The sequence below is a fragment of the Heptranchias perlo genome, chromosome 26 (assembly GCF_035084215.1).
Source record: "Heptranchias perlo isolate sHepPer1 chromosome 26, sHepPer1.hap1, whole genome shotgun sequence".
Classification (NCBI taxonomy): domain Eukaryota; kingdom Metazoa; phylum Chordata; class Chondrichthyes; order Hexanchiformes; family Hexanchidae; genus Heptranchias; species Heptranchias perlo.
In genome coordinates this window covers 38,524,201-38,545,229 of record NC_090350.1, presented here as the reverse complement: position 1 = coordinate 38,545,229, position 21,029 = coordinate 38,524,201, and the positions used below count along the sequence as shown (strand labels likewise).

Here is a 21,029-nt window from a genome sequence, read left to right as displayed (position 1 = left end):
CAGAATTGGCTTGCAAAATGCCACTATTTTTACCCTAGAATTGGCAACCCAGGAAAGGCTCTTTATTCACAGAGATGCGGCACGTCAATTTAAATGGATATACAGCAAGAAAAGACAGAACAAACAAAGTGATTACGAAGTCCAGCCCTGTCTTTCCTTAATGTTCGGAATGTGACCTTTGCTTTAATAGTGCAATTGGATTTCTCTCATTTAACATTTAAAGCTACAGCGCCATTATTGCCAAGGCCAGCCCATTAAAAAGAATAACACAGGCTTGAAACCCATTGAGCATAAGAAATAGGAGCAGGAGAAGGCCATCCGGCTCCTCGAGCCTGCACCGCCATTCAACAAGATCATGGCTGATCTTCCACCTCAACGCCATTTTCCTGCACTATCCCGATATCCCATAAGAACTCCCCATATCCCATAAGAATGTGAGATGAATGTGTATCCCTGACACCCCCTCCCCCCTCCCCCAACAAACACAGTGAGACACAAAGAGGTTAATTTGTTTTTTTCATTAAAACTGTCACTGGGAACTAATCAGATTTGACAGAGTTGCAAGTATTCCTCGAAATACACCTGAATTTTTGTGGCGTTCCCTTTAAACCTGTCCCTCAGTCACGTGGTGTGACTCGGACTGCTACCTGTCTCACCCTCCTCTCCCCCTTTCACCACCGCCAACCTGCTTCACTGAAGTGCAAGGGGAGAGGAATTGGAGGCTGGTTATGCATCCTGTTCCTGAACGTTTTTATGCCAGGTAGGTATACGTTCTGTGGTGGTTTGTATGGCTTGGGTCCTTGGTGGTCCAAGGGATTGGGATAGAATCATTGTTCCCTCGTGGTTTAGCTGCTTGTTTGCATACAATCTCTGGTAGCCAGTTTGACGCACCTGTATCTCCCGGTGACCCAGGGACACCTTATCCCTGATGACTATAGACATGTGCTTGTTGCCGCCTTTTTAAAATTGAAGAACTTTTGGATGGTTTCAAATGTGTCATTTTCTTCTGTGAAAAATATTTCAAATGCTTTTTTTCTTGGATGTTCAGTGCCACTTCTGATGTTTTCAAGTTGGTTGGAATTTTTAAATGAAAGGAATTTCTGAATTGGAAAACAAAAATTCCTATTGGTGCCAATTCAATGTCACTCTGGCTCATCAGCATCCTGTGGTTAAATTCATCTAATGACAGTGCCAGTGATTAAAACAACAGCAATTCCATCTGATCATTGTCTGGCACAAAGTGTTGGCTTAATGAAAACAACTTGATGACTCAGTTGCTAATTGCACTGCCTTGTGGGGAACTGAGAGACACAGACCAGGAATGGTCCCAAGTTCCATCCCCGGTCTATGTGGAGTTGGTTGATCTCAGCCGGGGAGACTATGTGAGTGCTACAATCAACCTCAGGTGCCTTTGGGCTGGGGGGGGGGTAGGGAAATAATAGATAAAATATATTAAAAATGGGTAGTAAAAGCAGTGAGTTGCTATGATCTGGGATGCACTGCCTGAAAGGGCGGTGGAAGCAGATTCAATAGTAACTTTCAAAAAGGAATTGGATAAATATTTGAAGGGGAAAAAAATTGCAGGGCTATGGGGAAAGAGCAGGGGGAGTGGGACTAATTGGATAGGCCTTTCAAAGAGCCGGCATGGGCATGATGGGCCGAATGGCCTCCAACGGTGCTGTGTGATTCTAGATCAGGTAGGTTTCTCGTTCCTAATTGCAATCCAGTGACGCCTGCTGGAAACTGAGAGTTTGTACATATCAGGTAGGCACCTTGGCAAGGTACAGACAGGTGAATGGCACTTGTGAAACAAATACTACAGCACGAATCTGAGCCTTCAGTCGAGGAGGTGAGGAAATTAGAAACGGACAAATAAAAATGCTCTGTTTCCTTCTGCTGATTGAGATCCAGAATTGCTGACTATCGCGGAGTTCCTTGGTGATGAAATGCAAGTTGTTCCCTAATCACCTTCTGTGCAATAGAGATTCTAGATGGGTCAAGATGTTTAACACCAAAGTTTATTATAATCCTTTGCCCAGGTTCTAATTAAGTGCAGTGCTGCCATAAGAGCAAGCAGTCAAATCACACACAGGCACTGAACCTGGCAGATGATTTGATCTTTAAATTCTGTGACAATAATACTTTACGGACAATTAAATTCTCTCTGTGATTCCACATGTGTGCGCAGGTTTGGCTTGCTTTGCAGCAGGTCCCTCTCAGGGCCTAGATTCTCAATGCTCAATTAGTACTACATGTGCTGTTTCCAAGAGACACGGAGGGAGAATGTATTAAGTTACAATCTCCTCGCGTCTTCTTCCAGCAGGGCGAGACTGAACTCCTGCAACGATTCTGTGAATCGCAGAATGAAGTAAATAGAAGAAAAAGCAAGAGGGCCGGAAATCGAATATAAAGCAGAAATCACTGGGAAATTCACCGCAGGCTAGTTAACATTTGAAAGAGAAAGACAACCTAGCATTAGTGGTGGGGGCAATCGTCCCATTGTACCTGTGCTGGTGCTAGATCTTCAGCTGGAGCTATCTGGTCTAATCCTATTTCCTCATGCCCTTTAATAGTTTTCCTTTTCGAGTAGTCTCTGCCTCTATGGCAGAGTGGCAATGCTTGTGATATAGCATTCCATGCCCTCATGACCATATGTGTGAAAAAAATTCTGGCCCAAGGATTTGAGCCCATAATCCAGGGTGACACCCCACTGCAGTACTGAGGGAGTGCTGCACTGTTGGATGTGCTCTCTTTCAGATGTGACGTTAGATCGTCTGCCCTCTCAGATGAATGCAAAAAGGTCCCATGGCACTATTTCAGAGAAGAGGAGGGGAGTTCTCCCCGGTGCCCTGGCGAATATCTAGCCCTCAATCAACATCATTTAAAAAAACAGATGATCTGGTCATTATCACATTGCTGTGTGCAAATTAACTGCCGTGTTTCCTAAATTACAACAGTGACTACGCTTCAAAGGTAATTAGTTGGCTCTAGAGTGCTTTGGAACCTCCTGGGGTCATGAAAGGCACCATAAAATGCAATTTAGTTCCATCCTTCCTTCCCTCCCTCCGTCCCATTCTTCTGGTGAATACCCTCAGTCGATGCCACAAACAAAATGGGAGCCATGAATACTTGTGGGGGCCCTGCAAATTGCAGCAATTATTTTCCCCCCCATCCCACAGAAATACTTAAGCCAACCCTCATTAACAACACAAACTTGGGATATGGCCTAACAAACTTATCTAAAAATGTTGCTTTCATGCATCATAATATCACTCGCCTCATGGTAAACTGTTTCAGGAATCATCTTTCCGATAACCTTGTCTTTGGTAAAAAATCGATGCAAAATACTTTTTTAAATAAAATGCCTCGGTTTTGGTGTTGGAGTGTTTTTTTTCACTTCCTGCTTCTTTGCCTCGTAGATTTTCTTTCCAGTTCCATGTCCAGGTCTCTTCTGTCTGAGTCTGAGAGGCAATTGACCTGGAGCTGGTCTCCAAAGAGGAGAACCACAGCCGGCAGCTGAGGAATAATAACTATGGATGTCGACAATCTGCAACAGGCAGCCAATTTGAAATCCAGCACATACCCCGTACATTGGTGACTTTTGTCATTTCCCTGCCCTTGTCTGGATTCCCACTGCAGTTCCATTAAATCCAAGAATCCCTATAGATTTGGGGGACACTACTTTCATCTTGATTCCCTTTGTGTTCAATTTTCTTTTCTATTTCATTTTCTTGTGCTCTTATTTGTCCTGTTGCCTCTCTCTGCCAGCCGTGCTCAATTTCTCTCTCTATCTGGTTATTGCTTAGATTTTGTAGAACTGACTCACTGTTATGCCACTTTGACCACCACAACACACTATATGCTTGAACACAAACCTAAATCCCAATCAATGTCTCCAACAAATATCATGCCAAGGAAGGGAATTGTTTCAGGATAAATAGTGCAAGGTATACGGTTCGTTAGGTAGTCTGGAGTTCTGCTTGATTTATCTTGTGAGGGGGTAGGAGGTCAGGGAAAAATTTTGCAGAATCTTCTTTCAGGAGATGGAATGTGTTGGACGAAGGACAGGATAGAACAGATTGTCTGTGATCAGTGCAAGGAATGGGTTTGCTGGATGAATTGCATTTCCTCATTCTATGCTTTCTTATCATGGAACATTAGTATCAGGAATAGGCCATTCATCCCCTCGGGCCTGCTCCGCCATTCAGTTGGATCACGGCTGATCTGTACCTCAACTCCATTTCCCTGCCTTTGCTCCACATGTACACGAGCACATAATCTAGGCTGACACTCCAGTGCAGTACTGAGGGAACACTGCACTGTCAGAGGTGCCAGCGTTCGGATAAGACGTCAAATCGAGGCCCCATCTGCCCTCTCAGGTGGACTCAAAAGATCCCATGGCACTATTTCAAAGAAGAGCAAGGGAGTTCTCCCCGGTGTCCTGGTCAACATTTATCCCTCAAACAACATCACTAAAACAGATAATCTGGTCATTATCACATTGCTGTATGTGGGACCTTGCAGTGAGCAAATTGGCTGCTGCGTTTCCTACATTACAACAGTGACTACTCTTCAAAAAAAAGTAATTCATTGGTTGTGAAGTGCTTTGGGATGTCTTGAGGTTGTGAAAGGTGCTATATAAATGCAAGTCTCTCTTTCATTTGTACTTGTATTTCTTATTTGCTGGTTTAAACTGTTTGAATTTTATGGGCCTGAAGGTTTGGGAAGGGCAATTCTTAGATTGTGATATTCTGACATGACACTATCAATGCCCGCAATTTGCAATTTATGTGAATTAATAGGAATATTGATTTTGAACTTTATACGTGGCCCACAAAGCATCATAATATGGTCCACAAAACCTGGACACACTTGTTCAGACAAATCCCAAAGAGCATTTCTGACCATTTTTGAAAGATATTTTTTCAAACCTACTGAACAAATCGAGGCTAATTTGATTTTTCATAAACCGTTTTTAAAATAGTTTCAGCAATATTTGAGCTACTTCACTATTTTTAGTACAATTTTAAATCCTTTGCCAAAAAAAAAGAATTAAAGGGGAGGTTAGGAAAAAATTCTTTACACAGTGGGTTGATATAGTGAGGAATTCTCTGCCACAAATCAACGCTGACGCAGAGAGCGATAAACGGATTCCTGAACTGCACGTATGGAAATATAGGCTGCATTTGCCAATATCAAACTAATGCCACCTACTCCCCATCTGATGGGCCTTGCACAGTCAGTAACAATTCCAAAATATACTTACCTGGCTTGCTCAGACTGGCTGCCTTGGAACCCCTTTTCTTTTCAACTGTGTCCGTCTTACTGTTGCCACCATTCAGTAAGGTTGCCAACTCTAATTGGATGTATTTCTGGAGGTTTCATCTCATGACCTAGGGCCTACAACCACCTCGCCCAGTCAAACAGGCTTTTATCCCCCCGTCTCCGATATTCTTATAAACAAAAGTGTTCGAAGAAATCGGGGGTGAAGAAAAACCACAGTTTTATTTTTAACGCCCCTATGATTTTTCTCCCAGGTTTGCTCGCAGCAGTGTCCAGGAGATTAACCTTTAATCCCCGGAGACTCCAGGACAATCATAGGGGGTTGGCAACCCTAGATTTTCTACCCTTTGTCAGAACTGGAAGAAATTACAGATGAAACAGCATTTAACCAGGCTAGTAATTAAGGTCAGAAGGTTGCAAAATGCCTGAAAAAAAGGTAAGGTGCTGTTCCTCCAGCACCTGATACGCTTTAGAAATCCAGTAACGGGAGTGATTCGAATTTAGTACATGTGTCTTTGTAGTGACATCAGTGCCTCCCAACAAAAAAAGAGTACGTCCTCATTTGTGTCTCCTGTGGCCTAGTTCACTCCGTTAGGTTAATGTCTTTGTTACCTCTAGACTCGACTATTCCAATGCTCTCCTGGCCGGCCTCACACCCTGCACCCTCATCTAAAATTCTGCTGCCCATATCCTAACTTGCACCAAGCCCCGTTCACCCATCACCCCTGTGCTCGCTGACCATTGGCTCCTGGTCTGGCAACACCTCGATTTTAAAATTCTCAACCCTGTCTTCAAATCCCTCCATTGACCTCTCCCCTCCCTATCTCTGTAACCTCCTCCAGCCCTACAACTCTCTGAGATCTTTGCTCCTCCAATTCTGCCCTCTTGTGAGGAGAGGGGAGAGGAGTCCAGGCAGGGAAGAGAGTGGTGCAGGCAGAGGAGAGACAGATACAGCGAGAAGGAAATAGAGGCATGGGGGAAGAGAGAGAGGGACAGGAGGAAGAGATACAGGGACAGGGAGAGGAGAGAGAGGTACAGGGAGAGGAATTTTAATTGCTCCACCATTGGCGGCCGTGCCTTCAGCTGACTCGATCCTACTTCCAGAATTCCCTCCCTAAACCTCTCCGTCTCTCCTCCTCTCTCTCCTCCTTTAAGACACTCCTTAAAACCTACCTCTTTGACCAAGCTTTTGGTCACCTGTCCTAATATCTCCTTATAGAATCATAGAAGTTACAACGTGGAAACAGGCCCTTCGGCCCAACATGTCCATGTCGCCCAGTTTATACCACTAAGCTAGTCCCAATTGCCTGCACTTGGCCCATATCCCTCTATACCCATCTTACCCATGTAACTGTCCAAATGCTTTTTAAAAGACAAAATTGTACCCACCTCTACTACTGCCTCTGGCAGCTCGTTCCAGACACTCACCACCCTTTGAGTGAAAAAATTGCCCCTCTGGACCCTTTTGTATCTCTCCCCTCTCACCTTAAATCTATGCCCCCTCGTTATAAACTCCCCTACCTTTGGGAAAAGATTTTGACACTCTACCTTATCTATGCCCCTCATTATTTTATAGACTTCTATAAGATCACCCCTTAACCTCCTACTCGCCAGGAAAAAAAGTCCCAGTCTGTCTAACCTCTCCCTATAAGTCAAACCATCAAGTCCCGGTAGCATCCTAGTAAATCTTTTCTGCACTCTTTCTAGTTTAATAATATCCTTTCTATAATAGGGTGACCAGAACTGTACACAGTACTCCAAGTGTGGCCTCACCAATGCCCTGTACAACTTCAACAAGACATCCCAACTCCTGCATTCAATGTTCTGACCAATCAAACCAAGCATGCCGAATGCCTTCTTCACCACCCTATCCACCTGTGACTTCACTTTCAAGGAGCTATGAACCTGTACTCCTAGATCTCTTTGTTCTATAACTCTCCCCAACGCCCTACCATTAACGGAGTAGGTCCTGGCCCGATTCGATCTACCAAAATGCATCACCTCACATTTATCTAAATTAAACTCCATCTGCCATTCATCGGCTCACTGGCCCAATTTATCAAGATCCCGTTGCAATCCTAGATAACCTTCTTCACTGTCCACAATGCCACCAATCTTGGTGTCATCTGCAAACTTACTAACCATGCCTCCTAAATTCTCATCCAAATCATTAATATAAATAACAAATAACAGCGGACCCAGCACTGATCCCTGAGGCACACCGCTGGACACAGGCATCCAGTTTGAAAAACAACCCTCTACAACCACCCTCTGTCTTCTGTCGTCAAGCCAATTTTGTATCCAATTGGCTAACTCACCTTGGATCCCATGAGATTTAACCTTATGTAACAACCTACCATGCGGTACCTTGTCAAAGGCTTTGCTGAAGTCCATGTAGACCACGTCTACTGCACAGCCCTCATCTATCTTCTTGGTTACCCCTTCAAAAAACTCAATCAAATTCGTGAGACATGATTTTCCTCTCACAAAACCATGCTGACTGTTCCTAATTAGTCCCTGCCTCTCCAAATGCCTGTAGATCCTGTCCCTCAGAATACCCTCTAACAACTTACCCACTACAGATGTCAGGCTCACTGGTCTGTAGTTCCCAGGCTTTTCCCTGCCGCCCTTCTTAAACAAAGGCACAACATTTGCTACCCTCCAATCTTCAGGCACCTCACCTGTAGCGGTGGATGATTCAAATATCTCTGCTAGGGGACCCGCAATTTCCTCCCTAACCTCCCATAACGTCCTGGGATACATTTCATCAGGTCCCGGAGATTTATTTACCTTGATGCGCGTTAAGACTTCCAGCACCTCCCTCTCTGTAATATGTACACTCCTCAAGACATCACTATTTATTTCCCCAAGTTCCCTAACATCCATGCCTTTCTCAACCGTATGTGGCTCAGTGTCAAATTTTGACTGATTACACTCCTGTGAAACGCTGTGGGTCGTTTTACTATGTTAAAGGCGCTATATAAATGCAAGTTGTTGTTGCGTGCATTTGAATATTGTCGAAGCAAATAGCTCATAGCATCATTTCTCCCGTTAAGCTCACGGTTCTACAAATGAAATCAGTGCTTAGATGTATGTTGTCAAGGGTTTACATTAATGAGAAATAATTGTGTTGATTTACTTTCAGATAAAGAGCATGTTGTGTATTGTGTGGGTCGATATAACAGTAACCTTTTAATACACAGCACGAGCTGCAACTTCCATTCAGAATCAATACAGGATTGTTTTCATTGGCGACAAGCATTTATCTGACAGGAAGTTCTGGAGATGTTGATGCCATGGGGTTTGTCTTGTAGGACAACTCGTGGAACCTTAACATAATGCTTTTATTGATGAGAAGGACCGAAGATCTAAGTATTTTAAACTCAGGATAATTATAAATTGACGTGCCTAATTGTCCATTCCACAGACGTATCTCAATGAAAACAGAATTTAAGCATCAATGCAAACCAATATTCTTTCATACAGAATGGCGAGGGAACTGATTCGATAGGGAATAGCCATTCAGAACTGAGGGGGGTAAAAAGTTGGTTGCTCGTGTTCAGAATGTGGACCTGTCGGCCCAGGCAGAACGAAATGGACCAAATGGCCCTTTCTTGGTTTGTTTCTATGTTGTTGCACATTCTCGAGGCTCATTATAGCTGAGCAGGGAATCCAAACAAGCAACCCAAATTAAATTCAGCCTATTTTAAAGGCACAAAAAGCAGAGGTGAGAAAACGCCATTAAACTCAGAGTCTTTTCTTTCAAAAAGTCGTCTTTCAAATCATCACCTGACCATTCCCATTATTTTTCCACCCAAACCCAGTTCCTTCCATAACCACCCCCCCCGCATTGAACCACAAATTGAATTGATCCAATTTCCTGTTAAGAGCTTCACCTGAGGGGTCTGTTCCATTGCTCTAGGTTCTGTTCCATAGCTCTAGGTTAAGGTTAATTTGTATTCATATCTTGTCGTTCTCTTTCCCTCATTTGTAGCCACCTTTATTGATGTCTTTCATTATTTCAAACCCATGAATGATATGCCTTCCTTGATCTGCATTTTCCAGGATGAATACAGGATGAAATGTCTTGCTAAATTGTTTTTAAGTAATGGATTATAGACACACTGGCTCCTGTGTTAATACAGTAGTTTCCGTTGGTGAGCGAGGTTCTCCGCACGTTCCAAAAGACTGGCCTTCTTTCTCTTTTTCCAAAATTTTGTTGGAAGAAATTGGCGCAAGTTAATTAACTACAAGAAATTTGCTTCGATTTAAATGGGACAGACAAGTGTGACGTAGGAAAGTGACACAACAGACACAAAATGCATTCACATTTACCCTTTTTAAATTTTCGAGAGAAGGGGAGAGAGAAAATGGTCTAGGCGGAGGTGTTGAAAGTAGAGTATCTAATTCTGTAGATGATATGACTCTGTGTAGGAAAGGCAGATGTCAGAGGAAAGGGACAAAGGGATCAACAGAGAATCAGCAGAGGAATCACAAACAGAACTTAAATATTCCACACAGCAGTCCTGAAAACAGCCAATGTGGTGCAAAAATGAAGGACATAAGGTGAGTTAAGGAAAGACTTTTAAATTATTTTCAAGGCCCAGGACCACAGATGAAAAGGATGAATAAATGGAGCTTTCTGAGTCTTTCTTTGAGATCAGTGAACTAAAAGCTGGAATAATTTTTGTATTGCCCTTCTCTAAACCTTTTCCACTGTCGATATCTTTACATGGGTTGAACGGCCACAACTGGATACAGTGCTTCTCACGTGGTCTCACAAATGCTTCACAGGTTGTTGGTAGCTGCTCATACATTTCACACATTTTTACATAGAATGTGGACCACAGAAACAGGCCACTTGGCCCAACTGGTCCATGCCGGTGTTTATGCTCCACACAAACCTCCTCCCACCCCTCTTCATCTAACTCAATCAGCATATCCTTCTATCCCTTTCTCCCTCATGTCTTTATCTAGCTTCCCCTTAAATGCATCCATGCTATTCACCTCAACTACTCCTTGTGATAGCAAGTTCCACATTCTAACCACTCTCTGGGTAAAGAAGTTTCTCCTGAATTCCCTGTTGGATTTATTAGTGACTATCTTATATTTATGGTCCCTAGTTTTGGTCTTCCCCACAAGTGGAAACATCTTTTCTACGTCTACCCTATCAAACCCTTTCATTATCTTAAAGACTCTATAAGGCTGCCCTTCAGCCTTCTCTTTTCTAGGTATAACCTCTCAGTTCTGGTCCTTGTAAATCTTTTTTACACTCAATACTCCAAGTGTGGTCTAACCAAGGTTCTATACAAGTTTAACAAACCTTCTCTGTTTTTCAATTCTATCCGTCTAGAAATGAACCCCAGTGCTTGGTTTGCTTTTTGTTATGGCCTCATTAACCTGCGTTGCTAGTTTTAGTGATTTGTGTATCTGTACCCCTAGATCCCTTTGCGCCTCTACCCCATTTTGACTCTTATTTTCCAAGGAGCATGTGGCCTCCTATTCTTCCTACCACCTCACACCTATCTATATTTTAATTGCCTTCTTCATCTGTTGTGGCCGTTCGACCCATGTAAAGATGCAGACAGTGGGAAGGGTTCAGAGGAGGGCAATAAAAACAGATTCCAGGTTTTAGGTCATTGATCTCAAAGAACTTTGCGCATTGCCTACAAACCCTCGCCATAATGCTGGAGTTACTCTGTGACTCTTAAATAGGGATGTAGACAACATGTTTAAAATTGTTGACACCCCTCACAAATGCTGCTCCACTTCCTGTGAGTGATATTGGGCACATCCCTCGAGTGTCACAGGGGCATGACCCCCTGAAAATTCACAATTTAATAATAATGATTATGAGTAATTACAGAGCACTTCACAGTTGATGGATTTTTATGTCAGAAACATTTTGAGACAATTTATGTGAGGCTGATCAGCGCAGCATCCTAAACCAGACAATTTGAGTATTAAAAGGGCAGTGGAAAAGCTTGCCAATGAGTATCACATGACCTCCAACTGCCCCGCCCCCACGCTCCTGCCATTGGTCACCCGACATGTCTATCCTTGCAGTGCCCTGCCTTCCCATGGCTAATTGGAAAGCGAACAGACTCTTAGTTACCCTATTGGATGATTCTTGACTGTCAGTCAAACAGCCATCTCTGATTTTTATAACTTCTCGATAAAAGTCTTGAAAAAAAAAAAAATTTTTTAATGCCCCTGTGATTTTTCTCCTGAGTGTTTGCTCACAGCAGTGTCCTGGAGATTAATCTTTAATTCCTGAAGACTCCAGGGCAATCCTGGAGGGTTGGCAACCCTACCAGGGGAGCCTAACTGTAGGACTCCGACTGTGACCCTAGCTGAGGTGAGCTAACAGAGCACATGCTGGAGACTGAACCTGGGACTGTCCTGGTCTGTGTGCTCAGATCACATCAAGCAGTGCCTTTTACTCAATAAACCACTCTGAGAGCTCCATTTTGTTTAGTTATGAAATGATCGATAAACGCCAAGACGTCTTCCATTTATTTATTCTTTTGGTGTTCACTTCTAATGACCGCTGCAGTGAGTGAGGCCAAGTTTTATTCAAGCTATAAATCTAACAAGATTTTTAATGACCATTCCCCTCCCTAAACTGTTTACGATCTAAGCGCTGATCAGAACTGTTCGGTTGCCAGGTGTTTTATTTCTGCTAACTTTTAAACCAGTGTCCAGCTGGTGGCTTCAGAGAGAGTTGCCAGACCCCCAGGAAGGTTTTGCCAGTTCATCCTTCAGAAGGCACAGAATTGTTCCGTGACAAAGTGTTAAATGCACCGCAGTAATTACAGTGCGGCACATGTCAGAGTGTTTCTCTCAACTCTGACCTCTTCCTTCTCCTAAGCTGCAGATATGTCACCCGATGTGCTCTACCCCTTCCTTGTATCCTCACTGTTGTCATCCAGACTTATCACACTGCCTCCTAGTTGAACACACCAGGTCCTATAAACTCTTGAACTCTTTACTTCACTCAGCCCTTCCTTTCCCCGACAATCGAAAGGTTTCTAAAATCCATGCTTGAAATCAACTAATCACAAATTCCTGATTTAGAATCATAGAAACTTACAGCTCAGAAGGAGGCCATTCGGCCCATCGTGCCTGTGCCGCCTCTTTGAAAGAGCTATCCAATTAGTCCCACTCCCCTGCTCTTTCCCTATAGCACTGCAAATTTTTCCCCTTCAAGTAGGAATATAGGAACAGGAGTAGGCCATTCAGCCCCTCGTGCCTGCTCCGCCATTTGATAAGATCATGGCTGATCTGTGATCTAACTCCATATACCTGCCTTTGGCCCATATCCCTTAATACCTTTGATTGCCAAAAAGCTATCTATCTCAGATTTAAATTTAGCAATTGAGCTGGTATCAATTGCCGTTTGCGGAAGAGAGTTCCAAACTTCTACAACCCTTTGTGTGTAGAAATGTTTTCTAATCTCACTCCTGAAAGGACTGGCTCTAATTTTTAGACTGTGCCCCCTACTCCTAGAATCCCCAACCAGTGGAAATAGTTTCTCTCTATCCACCCTATCTGTTCCCCTTAATATCTTATAAACTTTGATCAGATCACCCCTTAACCTTCGAAACTCCAGAGAATACAACCCCAATTTGTGTAATCTCTCCTCGTAACTTAACCCTTGAAGTCCGGGTATCATTCCAGTAAACCTACGCTGCACTCCCTCCAGGGCCATTATGTCCTTCAATTTATTCAATTCCCTTTTGAAAGTTATTATTGAATCTGCTTCCCCCATCCTTTCAGGCAGTGCATTCCAGGTCATAACAACTTGCTGTGCATAATAATTTCTCCTCATTTCACCTCTAGCTCTTTTGCCAATTACCTTAAATCTGTATCCTCTGGTTACCGACCCTACTGCTACTGGAAACAACCTTTCTTCTAGATTTACATCGAGTTACATCGAAACTACAGCACAGAAACAGGCCATTCGGCCCAAGTGGTCAATGCCGATGGTTATGCTCCACATGAGCCTCCTCCCTCCCAACTTCATCTCACCCTGTCAGGATATCGTTCTATTCCTTCCTCCCTCTCTGGGTAAAGAAGTTTCTCCTGAATTTCCTATTGGATTTATTATCGACTAATTTATATTTATGACCTCTAGTTTTTGTCTCCCCCACAAGTGGAAACATTTTCTCTACGTCTACCCTATCATTGGGCAGGTGGCATTTCTGGGCAGGAAACCCGGAAGTGTGGGTTTCCTGGGTGTCTTTACGATTTTGACGTAAGGACATCTTTCAATTTTTTCCCGCCCTACAGCCAGCCAGATTGACAGGGACAACGGCCAGGGAGCCGATGCCACCAGGTAAGTCTTAGATGGGGCGGGGGGGGGGCAGTTATCGTTGGTGGGGGGGTCGGCAGTTATCGGGGTGGGGGGGTGTCTGGAGGAAACACTCCTGCTCCTCCTGGCCCACAAGCAGTGCAATAAAACCACTTACCTGTTGATCTGGTCCTTCTCGCTTCCCCTCACCTGGCATGAAGCAGAAGGCCCTGGAATCCCAGCACCCAGGAATTAAAAATAAAAATACTGTTAAAATGGAGGCATGCAGCCTCCTTAAAAGGTTTTACTGACCGACCCACACCTCCTGGGAGTGGATTGGTCGTCCGCCCCTCGACCCCCCCCCCCGCCCCCCCCCGCCCCCCCCCCCCCCGTTAAAACCAGAAGTATGCAGGTTGGGGTCGGGTTTTACTTTTTACAATTTTTACCTTCCCATTCAGCCCCAACCCACCCTGTCTTGGGGTTAAAATTTCCCCCATTACCTTAAAGACCTCTCAGTCACCCTCAGTCTTTTTTCCAGAGAAAAGAGTCCCATCCTGTTCAGCCTTTCCTGATAAGGATATCCTCCCAGTTCTGGTATCATCCTCGTGAATCTTTTTTGCACCTTCTCCAGTGCCTCTATATCCTTTTTACAATGTGGAGACCAGAGCTGTGCACAACACTCCAAGTGTGGTCTAACCAAGGTTCTATACAAGTTTAACATAACTGCTTTGCTTTTCAATTCTATCCCTCTAGAAATGAACCCCAGTGCTTGATTTGCCTTTTTTATGGCCTTATTAACCTGCGTCGCTACTTTTAGTGATTTGTGAACCTGTACCCATAGATTCCTTTGCTCCTCTATCCCGTTTATTATCCAAGCAGTATATAGCCTTCTTATTCTTCCTACATAAGTGTGAGGCATCACCTCACACTTACCTATATTGAAATTAATTTGCCAATTATACGCCCATTCTCCAAGTTTACGAATGTTCTCTTGCATTTTGACGCATTCTTCCTTTTGTACTAACTCACCCCCCAATTTGGTATAGAGCACACAATGTATATTCCCTGTTCCAAGCAGAAAATTTATATAATTGATGTAATTTATCTAATATAAGATATTGTAGGATCATCTGAAGTTTTGTACAGTGATTAGCTGCTCACCAGTGAGTAACATGGTGGCTATTTGTCATCACTCTATCAAGGGCACGGCTGTGTTGTATCAGTGACAGCAGTCACACCGTGAATTAGAAGACAAAGTCCCAACAAAGACTGCTCGCGTTGAGTTTTATTTGTTTTAAACCATTTACCACCTAAAATTAATCAATGGCAGATGCAATCTGATCCACCATTACTGGGCACAAAATGGCTGCTGTATCCATTGACACAGCAAATGCACTTCAGAAGCAATTCAATTTATGTGAAGCCGTTTGGACATTTCTGAGAAGTGTGATAAGGTGCTATGTAAATTCTGTTCCCCCCCCCCCCCCGCCCTGTCCTTTATTCTTTCCTTCCTTTCTTCGTTCTTTCCTTGCTTTCTCCTTCTCACTTTGCAGCCAATGTTAAATGCCAAAGGAATTGTCTGGAAGATTTATTTTCAGTGCAGCGGCAAGCGAGTGCTCTTCTGAGTGCTTGAGCTGAGTTGAGTGAGTTTGGTGGTACCTTTCCTTCTTTGCTCAGAGAGTGGTGAGAATGTGGAACTCGGCTACCACAAAAAAGTGATTGGGGCGAATTGCATAGATGCATTTAAGGGGAAGCTGGGTAAGCACATGAGGGAGAAAGGAATGGGAGGATACATTGATAGGGTGAGATACGAACAGTGCCGGACAGGAAAAGATCCCCAGGTCCATCCAGCCTGTCCCACACAATTGTGAAACCTTGTGTATCACAATATATACATTCCCCACCCCACCCAAAACCATGTGATCTCCTGGAAGAGGTGAAAAACCAGATTAAAAACCCAGGCCAATGTGGGGGGAAAAAAAATTGGGGAAAATCCTCTCTGACCCCACCTAGGCAACCAAAACTATTCCAGGAGATTACACCGGCCCTGATAATTCTATGCATTACATTACTTGCCTTTTGTACCAGGTGATCTTCATCCCAGCCAGAAACAGGTCCAGGTCTCGCTTGAAGGAATTAAGCAAATCGGCATTCACCGCACGAGCCGGCAGCCTGTTCCAGAGGCCCACTATTCTCTGGGAAAAGAACTACCTCCCAACATCTAACCTAGATCTGGCTTTATTCAACTTAAAATTGTGACCCCTGGTCCTCCCTAAGCTATTGGAACAAACTATCAACCCGAACACAATATATTCCTTTCATTATCTTATAAACCTCGATCAGATCACCCCTAAGTCTACACTTCTCTAGAGAGTAGAGTCCCAGCTCTTTTAACCTATCCTGATAACTAAATGTAAAGATGAGGTAAATAGAATGGGAGGAGGCTCGTGTTGAGCTGAATGGTCTGTTTCAGTGCTGTAAAATTCAATGTAATTCTACGCTTGACCTGTCTGTACTCGATGCAGGCAATGGGTGCCTGGAACGGAAAACGTGCCATTCCCCACCCTAAACTTCCTTCGCCGTGATCCGCACTAAAGTTACGGGGAGGTGGGGAGGTGGGGGGGTTTGGTGGTGGGGTGCGCACGGTGCCCGACTGTCACTGTACTGAATCATTATCCAGGTATTTGCAAAACTACTCAAAATTCTGGGGAACAAGCAAGAGAAAAAGTAACAAATGCGCCTTAAATCTTTTATATTTGGAGGATAAATAATAAATGTTACAAGCGATGTTATGCTGGTAATTTTTTAAGATGCTGCCACTTTATTGATTCAGTCCAGATTTATTGCCGATACTACTGAACAGCTGGGAGAATTTGTTGCCATGAAGTAAACAAGACTGCGAATGGCTCAACGAGTTGCTTTTAACTAAATGAGGTGTGTTTATCATGTTGAATTTCCCGAGGGTTATTACAATATGGAAGAGCTGCATCTCCAATCAGTGACTGTGCCTCTTCCTTCTTTCACGGCCGGCTGATATCATTCACTGAAGGTTCAACTCCTGCAGACAGGAGCAGCAAATAAATCTGTGCTCATTCAGAAACAAACGCTCAAGCTATCCTCTTAATGAGGACAAGTTACGCTACAAGCACATGCATTCCCAAAGTCAATTTACTCATTCATTTTTTCTAAATCTTGCAGCAGCTGCTATTTTGAATTAAACGCCGTTTAGCCCTTTGCTTAAACTGCACTCTTGGCTGGGGGGAGGAAGGTAATGGAGACTAGAACACTTTTCCAATTGTGAACCACTGGTAGTGGTGAAGACCTCAAGCTAGTGGGTATTCCTGGGATGCGGAATTTACCCTCGCCCTTGTGTGCTTGCTGCTATGGTGCTGTGGACTGGCAGGTTGGCAAGTGGGTGTTTCCATTAAGAGATTTCTGTTGTACTAAGCAAACACTTTGAAGTATTTCACTATGCAGGTGATCAAGATCTAAGATAGCAGTCATGAAACATCCTTAGGTAATCACATTTCAACAATGTTGAGGATGAGAGGAGCATTCTTGTAACGCAGAGACTTGGATGGATGGATGAATGAATACTGGATGACGAGAGGGCTATAAGTGACTTACAAGGCAATAACACGCTGCGGATTGAGATGACGTTGAGAAACCGCAAAGTCAAAACTGCAACGGTTTGTCAAGGTCATCTCAACCTTGAGACATTTTACTAACTTGGAACAACCACAGAGTGCGTTATTGCAATAGTTACAGATTCAACAGCTCATGGCACTGTTTGTAGTTTTCAGTTGGGTTCTTTGTTGGTGGGGGTGCCATTGGAATTAACAATGGACGATAGAAGTGGTACTGTCCTGCACGGTTGAACATTTATTTTACAGTACTACATTACAGGGGAATTTCGTAGCACATGTACATTATAGGATAACCGAGTGATGCCAACGAATTGTTGCCAGAACCTGGAGATTAATTACTGCTTTAGCTTCACTGCCAGAACTTGATAACAGAGCAGAAGCCATTCAAACAGGGCGCCTCAGTTGAAACCGTGTTGTCCTGGTTAACCCATTGTCTTGCTTCACAGAAGTCGCTGCAGACTATTGTGTTGGTGATCTGTCGCAGTTGGCCGAATGCTCGGGAGATTGCAAACACAACTGTCAGTTCTGATAGCACAACAGTCAGCTGCAATCTCCTCTGTTGGGCTTTTGTTTTAACTCTCTCTTCTCATTAGGGTAATCAGAGGTAAGAATCAACCAAGGTTCATCACTTTTTGAACAATTGGTTTTATTAACATTAAAATACAACACATTTTACAGTTAGAGATTCATACAACCTTAATCAGCAGTACAACTGGAAACTCAGAATGGCCAATTCTTCGGGAGACTGAGAGGTTAATAATCCATCGACCTTCTGGCCTGGTCTCGCAGACTGATCTCGCCTTTCGCTTTAGAATGGCTGCTCTTATACCATTCTTGCTGACAAAAACAAGCTTTTCAGTAACTTTCCATTTTCACCCTCCCATGGTGACACAGATTAATGTCACCAAACAGCACCTGGTGTTTATGGCTGTTTCTCACAGCCTCTCAAGGCCTCCTTGTCTGTAGCCTTCCAGACAGCTTGCATAACACCTTTCAAATTTGGTTAACCTTCCCAGTGTGCCTTCTTGAACATTCAGTTTAACAGTTATTTTAACCAAACTCAGCTCCTTTAACAGGTAATTAATCCAGGGTTCCAGTCAATCCTTTAGTTTCCTTTAAGCTGGTATAGTAAATTCCCAAAATCCTTCACCTCCAAACCCCTGGCATTTCAGTGGCCTGTCAAACTCAGACCTGCATCGTTGGCATCACTCGGTTATCCTATAATGTACATGTGCTACGGACCTGCAAACGGCTGAGTCTCACAGCTGGCTGAACGGCAGTCACCTCAAACTGAATGAATGGCGTTTGGTCATCCTACTGAGTCAGCGGATGTGAATCAGTAGGAAATCATTGAGGGACATTGATTCTGAGTGGGTCGTGCTTCTAACACACCTATTGAAATGTGCAAGTGCCAGCTCTAGATCATAGACCACACACACTGCACCTCGCACAAGCACCACGGATTTCCAACCCTTCCCCCCCCCCCCCCACTCAAACTGCTAGAGAGGCCGCAACCGGAAAGATCTCCACCTTTAAGTCCCTCCTTAAAACCCACCTCTTTGACTAAGCTTTTGTTCACTCCTCTAATATCTCCTTCTTTAGCTTGACGTACGTTTTTGTCTGATTTACGGCTCTGTGAAGCGCCTCGAGACTGCCTTCTGTGCTAAAGGTGTTGTATAAAAACAAGTTATTGTTTCAGGATAGGGTAGGACAGCACTTTGAGCAAGAGAGTCACAAATTGAAGGAGTGATACGGTATTGAGGCTTAGACCTGATGGTGAAGTGCATTGCAGGAACCAGAGAAAATGTACCATTTCTCCATACAATGATACAATCAGCAATGTATCTCGCTTATAGTTGGTGCAAGGAATTATTTATTTGCTAACCATTGTTTAAATGAAAATGGAGATACGATAAGTTTGTGCCCATTGGAACACCACGGAAGCATAGATTTTCCTTTGGGATGAACACAGCATCTGAGCTGAGTCTTTAAGACAGCCGTTCATGGTGCCCAAAGATGCCCAAAGAGATTTATGTGACCGTTATCTTTCCTCATCCCTTCCTTCCCTAGAGGCATTATTGCTGTAGGAGAAGAATTAGGGGGAGGAACTGAAAGTGTGGTCAAAGAGGTAGGTATTGAAGAAGCTTTTGAAGGTAGGGAGAGAGATAGCAAGGTGGAGGGGTTTATGGGGAGTGTTCCACAATTTGGTGCTAGGGCAGATGAAGGCTCTGTCACCAATGGTGGAATGAGGGCAGGATACAATGCACAGGAGGTCTGAGTTGGAAGAATGGCGAACGTGAGCAGGAACACAGATCTCAAGGATGATGGATGACTCTTGGTTGAATGTCAGAGACTTGGATACAAAGGGTTAATCGGGGATTTTGCAGCAGGCCTGATTGCACGTTACAGCTTCGAGAATCAATGTGTCGGAGCTGTAACGTGCGAGGAGTCGGAGCTGTAACGTGCGAGGAGTCGGAGCTGTAACGTGCGAGGAGTCGGAGCTGTAACGTGCGAGGAGTCGGAGCTGTAACGTGCAATGTATCGGAGTTGTCTGAGAAGTCAATTTGTTTTCATTTTCTTTCAGGTAGCTGCTTTGGAGAGACAGATATTTGATTTCCTGGGCTATCAGTGGGTTCCTATCCTGGCCAACTTTTTATACATTATGGCAATCATCCTGGGTATCTTTGGAACCATCCAGTACAGACCAAAATACTTAGTTATGGTAAGTGCATCATTTGATTTGTATTTGCTATTTAGAACTGAAAAAAAAGAAAGATGCTACCTGGATGGTCAGTGAGTGTCCCTCCTGGTGTGGGACAGATCAGGACTGTCCAAAGTTGTGTCCTGGTCTGTGTTGAACTAGATGGGCAATGGTGGAGCACTTAACTTGGCTTAAGTGTCTCCAGGCTAATCAGAAGGGTTCTACTTCTAATCACTGTCCAGTGACCCCCTTCTAAAAGATGCTCATCCGTGTGGACTTGGTTAGGGGAGAATCAGGTTCAACTGTGCAGCCGCTACAGTCGAAAAGCCTCCCAACGCTTAATATCTGGAGCCACAATGGTATATTGGCCACTTGGATAAGGGATTAGAGAGCTTCCTGTGAAAATAGATCAGTACTACACACACACACACAAAAAAAATTGGATGAAACAAGTTGGGGACAGGGGAAGAAAGGAAAGATGCCAGCACGACATTAATGCACCTTGCATTGAAACCCAGCAGCTCTGAGGGATGGAAGTACCACCAGAATATGCCTTGTGGCATTCTGTTCAGGTCATCACCCTAGCAACACAAGCAACTCAGAAAGCTGACTCACTATTCTCCGTACACTCTGCCCGGAGTTTAGGTCTGTTTGTTTTGCCAATCCAGTGAAGCAGCCGAGAGGGAAATACAATCTTATAAATACCAGCATGTAGTTTTTTTAACTCATTCAATGCTGATTTTCCTAGAAATGACCATGTGATATCAGTGTATCAACACTGAAGTTGATTATTTGACCAATAGCTTGTCTGATAATTTATTGGAGGTGCCAACCTATTTGTTGATGTATAAACTTTATTTCATCAGGGGTATAAATGTGTTTTTTAAAAAAAAAATCTTGAAGGCTTTTTTGAGGGACAATTCCACCTGCTCACTGCCCCACGGATCTATACCTCACCCAGGGGAGCCTGTAGTGTAGGGTGATGGTAATCATAATATGGCTCAGGGAACACTTAGTCTTTCACCAGTAATCCACAACCGACCTGAGGGGTGACGTGTCCCTGGGCCTCCATTCAACCCACCTGTGTTTGCGACATTGCTAGGAT

General features: G+C 43.8%; 1 protein-coding gene across 1 annotated transcript in view; it reads left to right on the top strand.

The window, feature by feature from the left end:
* nkain1 (sodium/potassium transporting ATPase interacting 1) overlaps nucleotides 1–21,029 on the top strand; it is a 375,231-nt gene that overhangs the window by 208,653 nt on the left and 145,549 nt on the right. The window contains exon 2 of the mRNA XM_068006844.1: nucleotides 19,808–19,945. Coding sequence (XP_067862945.1) covers nucleotides 19,808–19,945 — 138 coding nt within the window. The remainder of the gene's footprint in view (nucleotides 1–19,807; nucleotides 19,946–21,029) is intronic.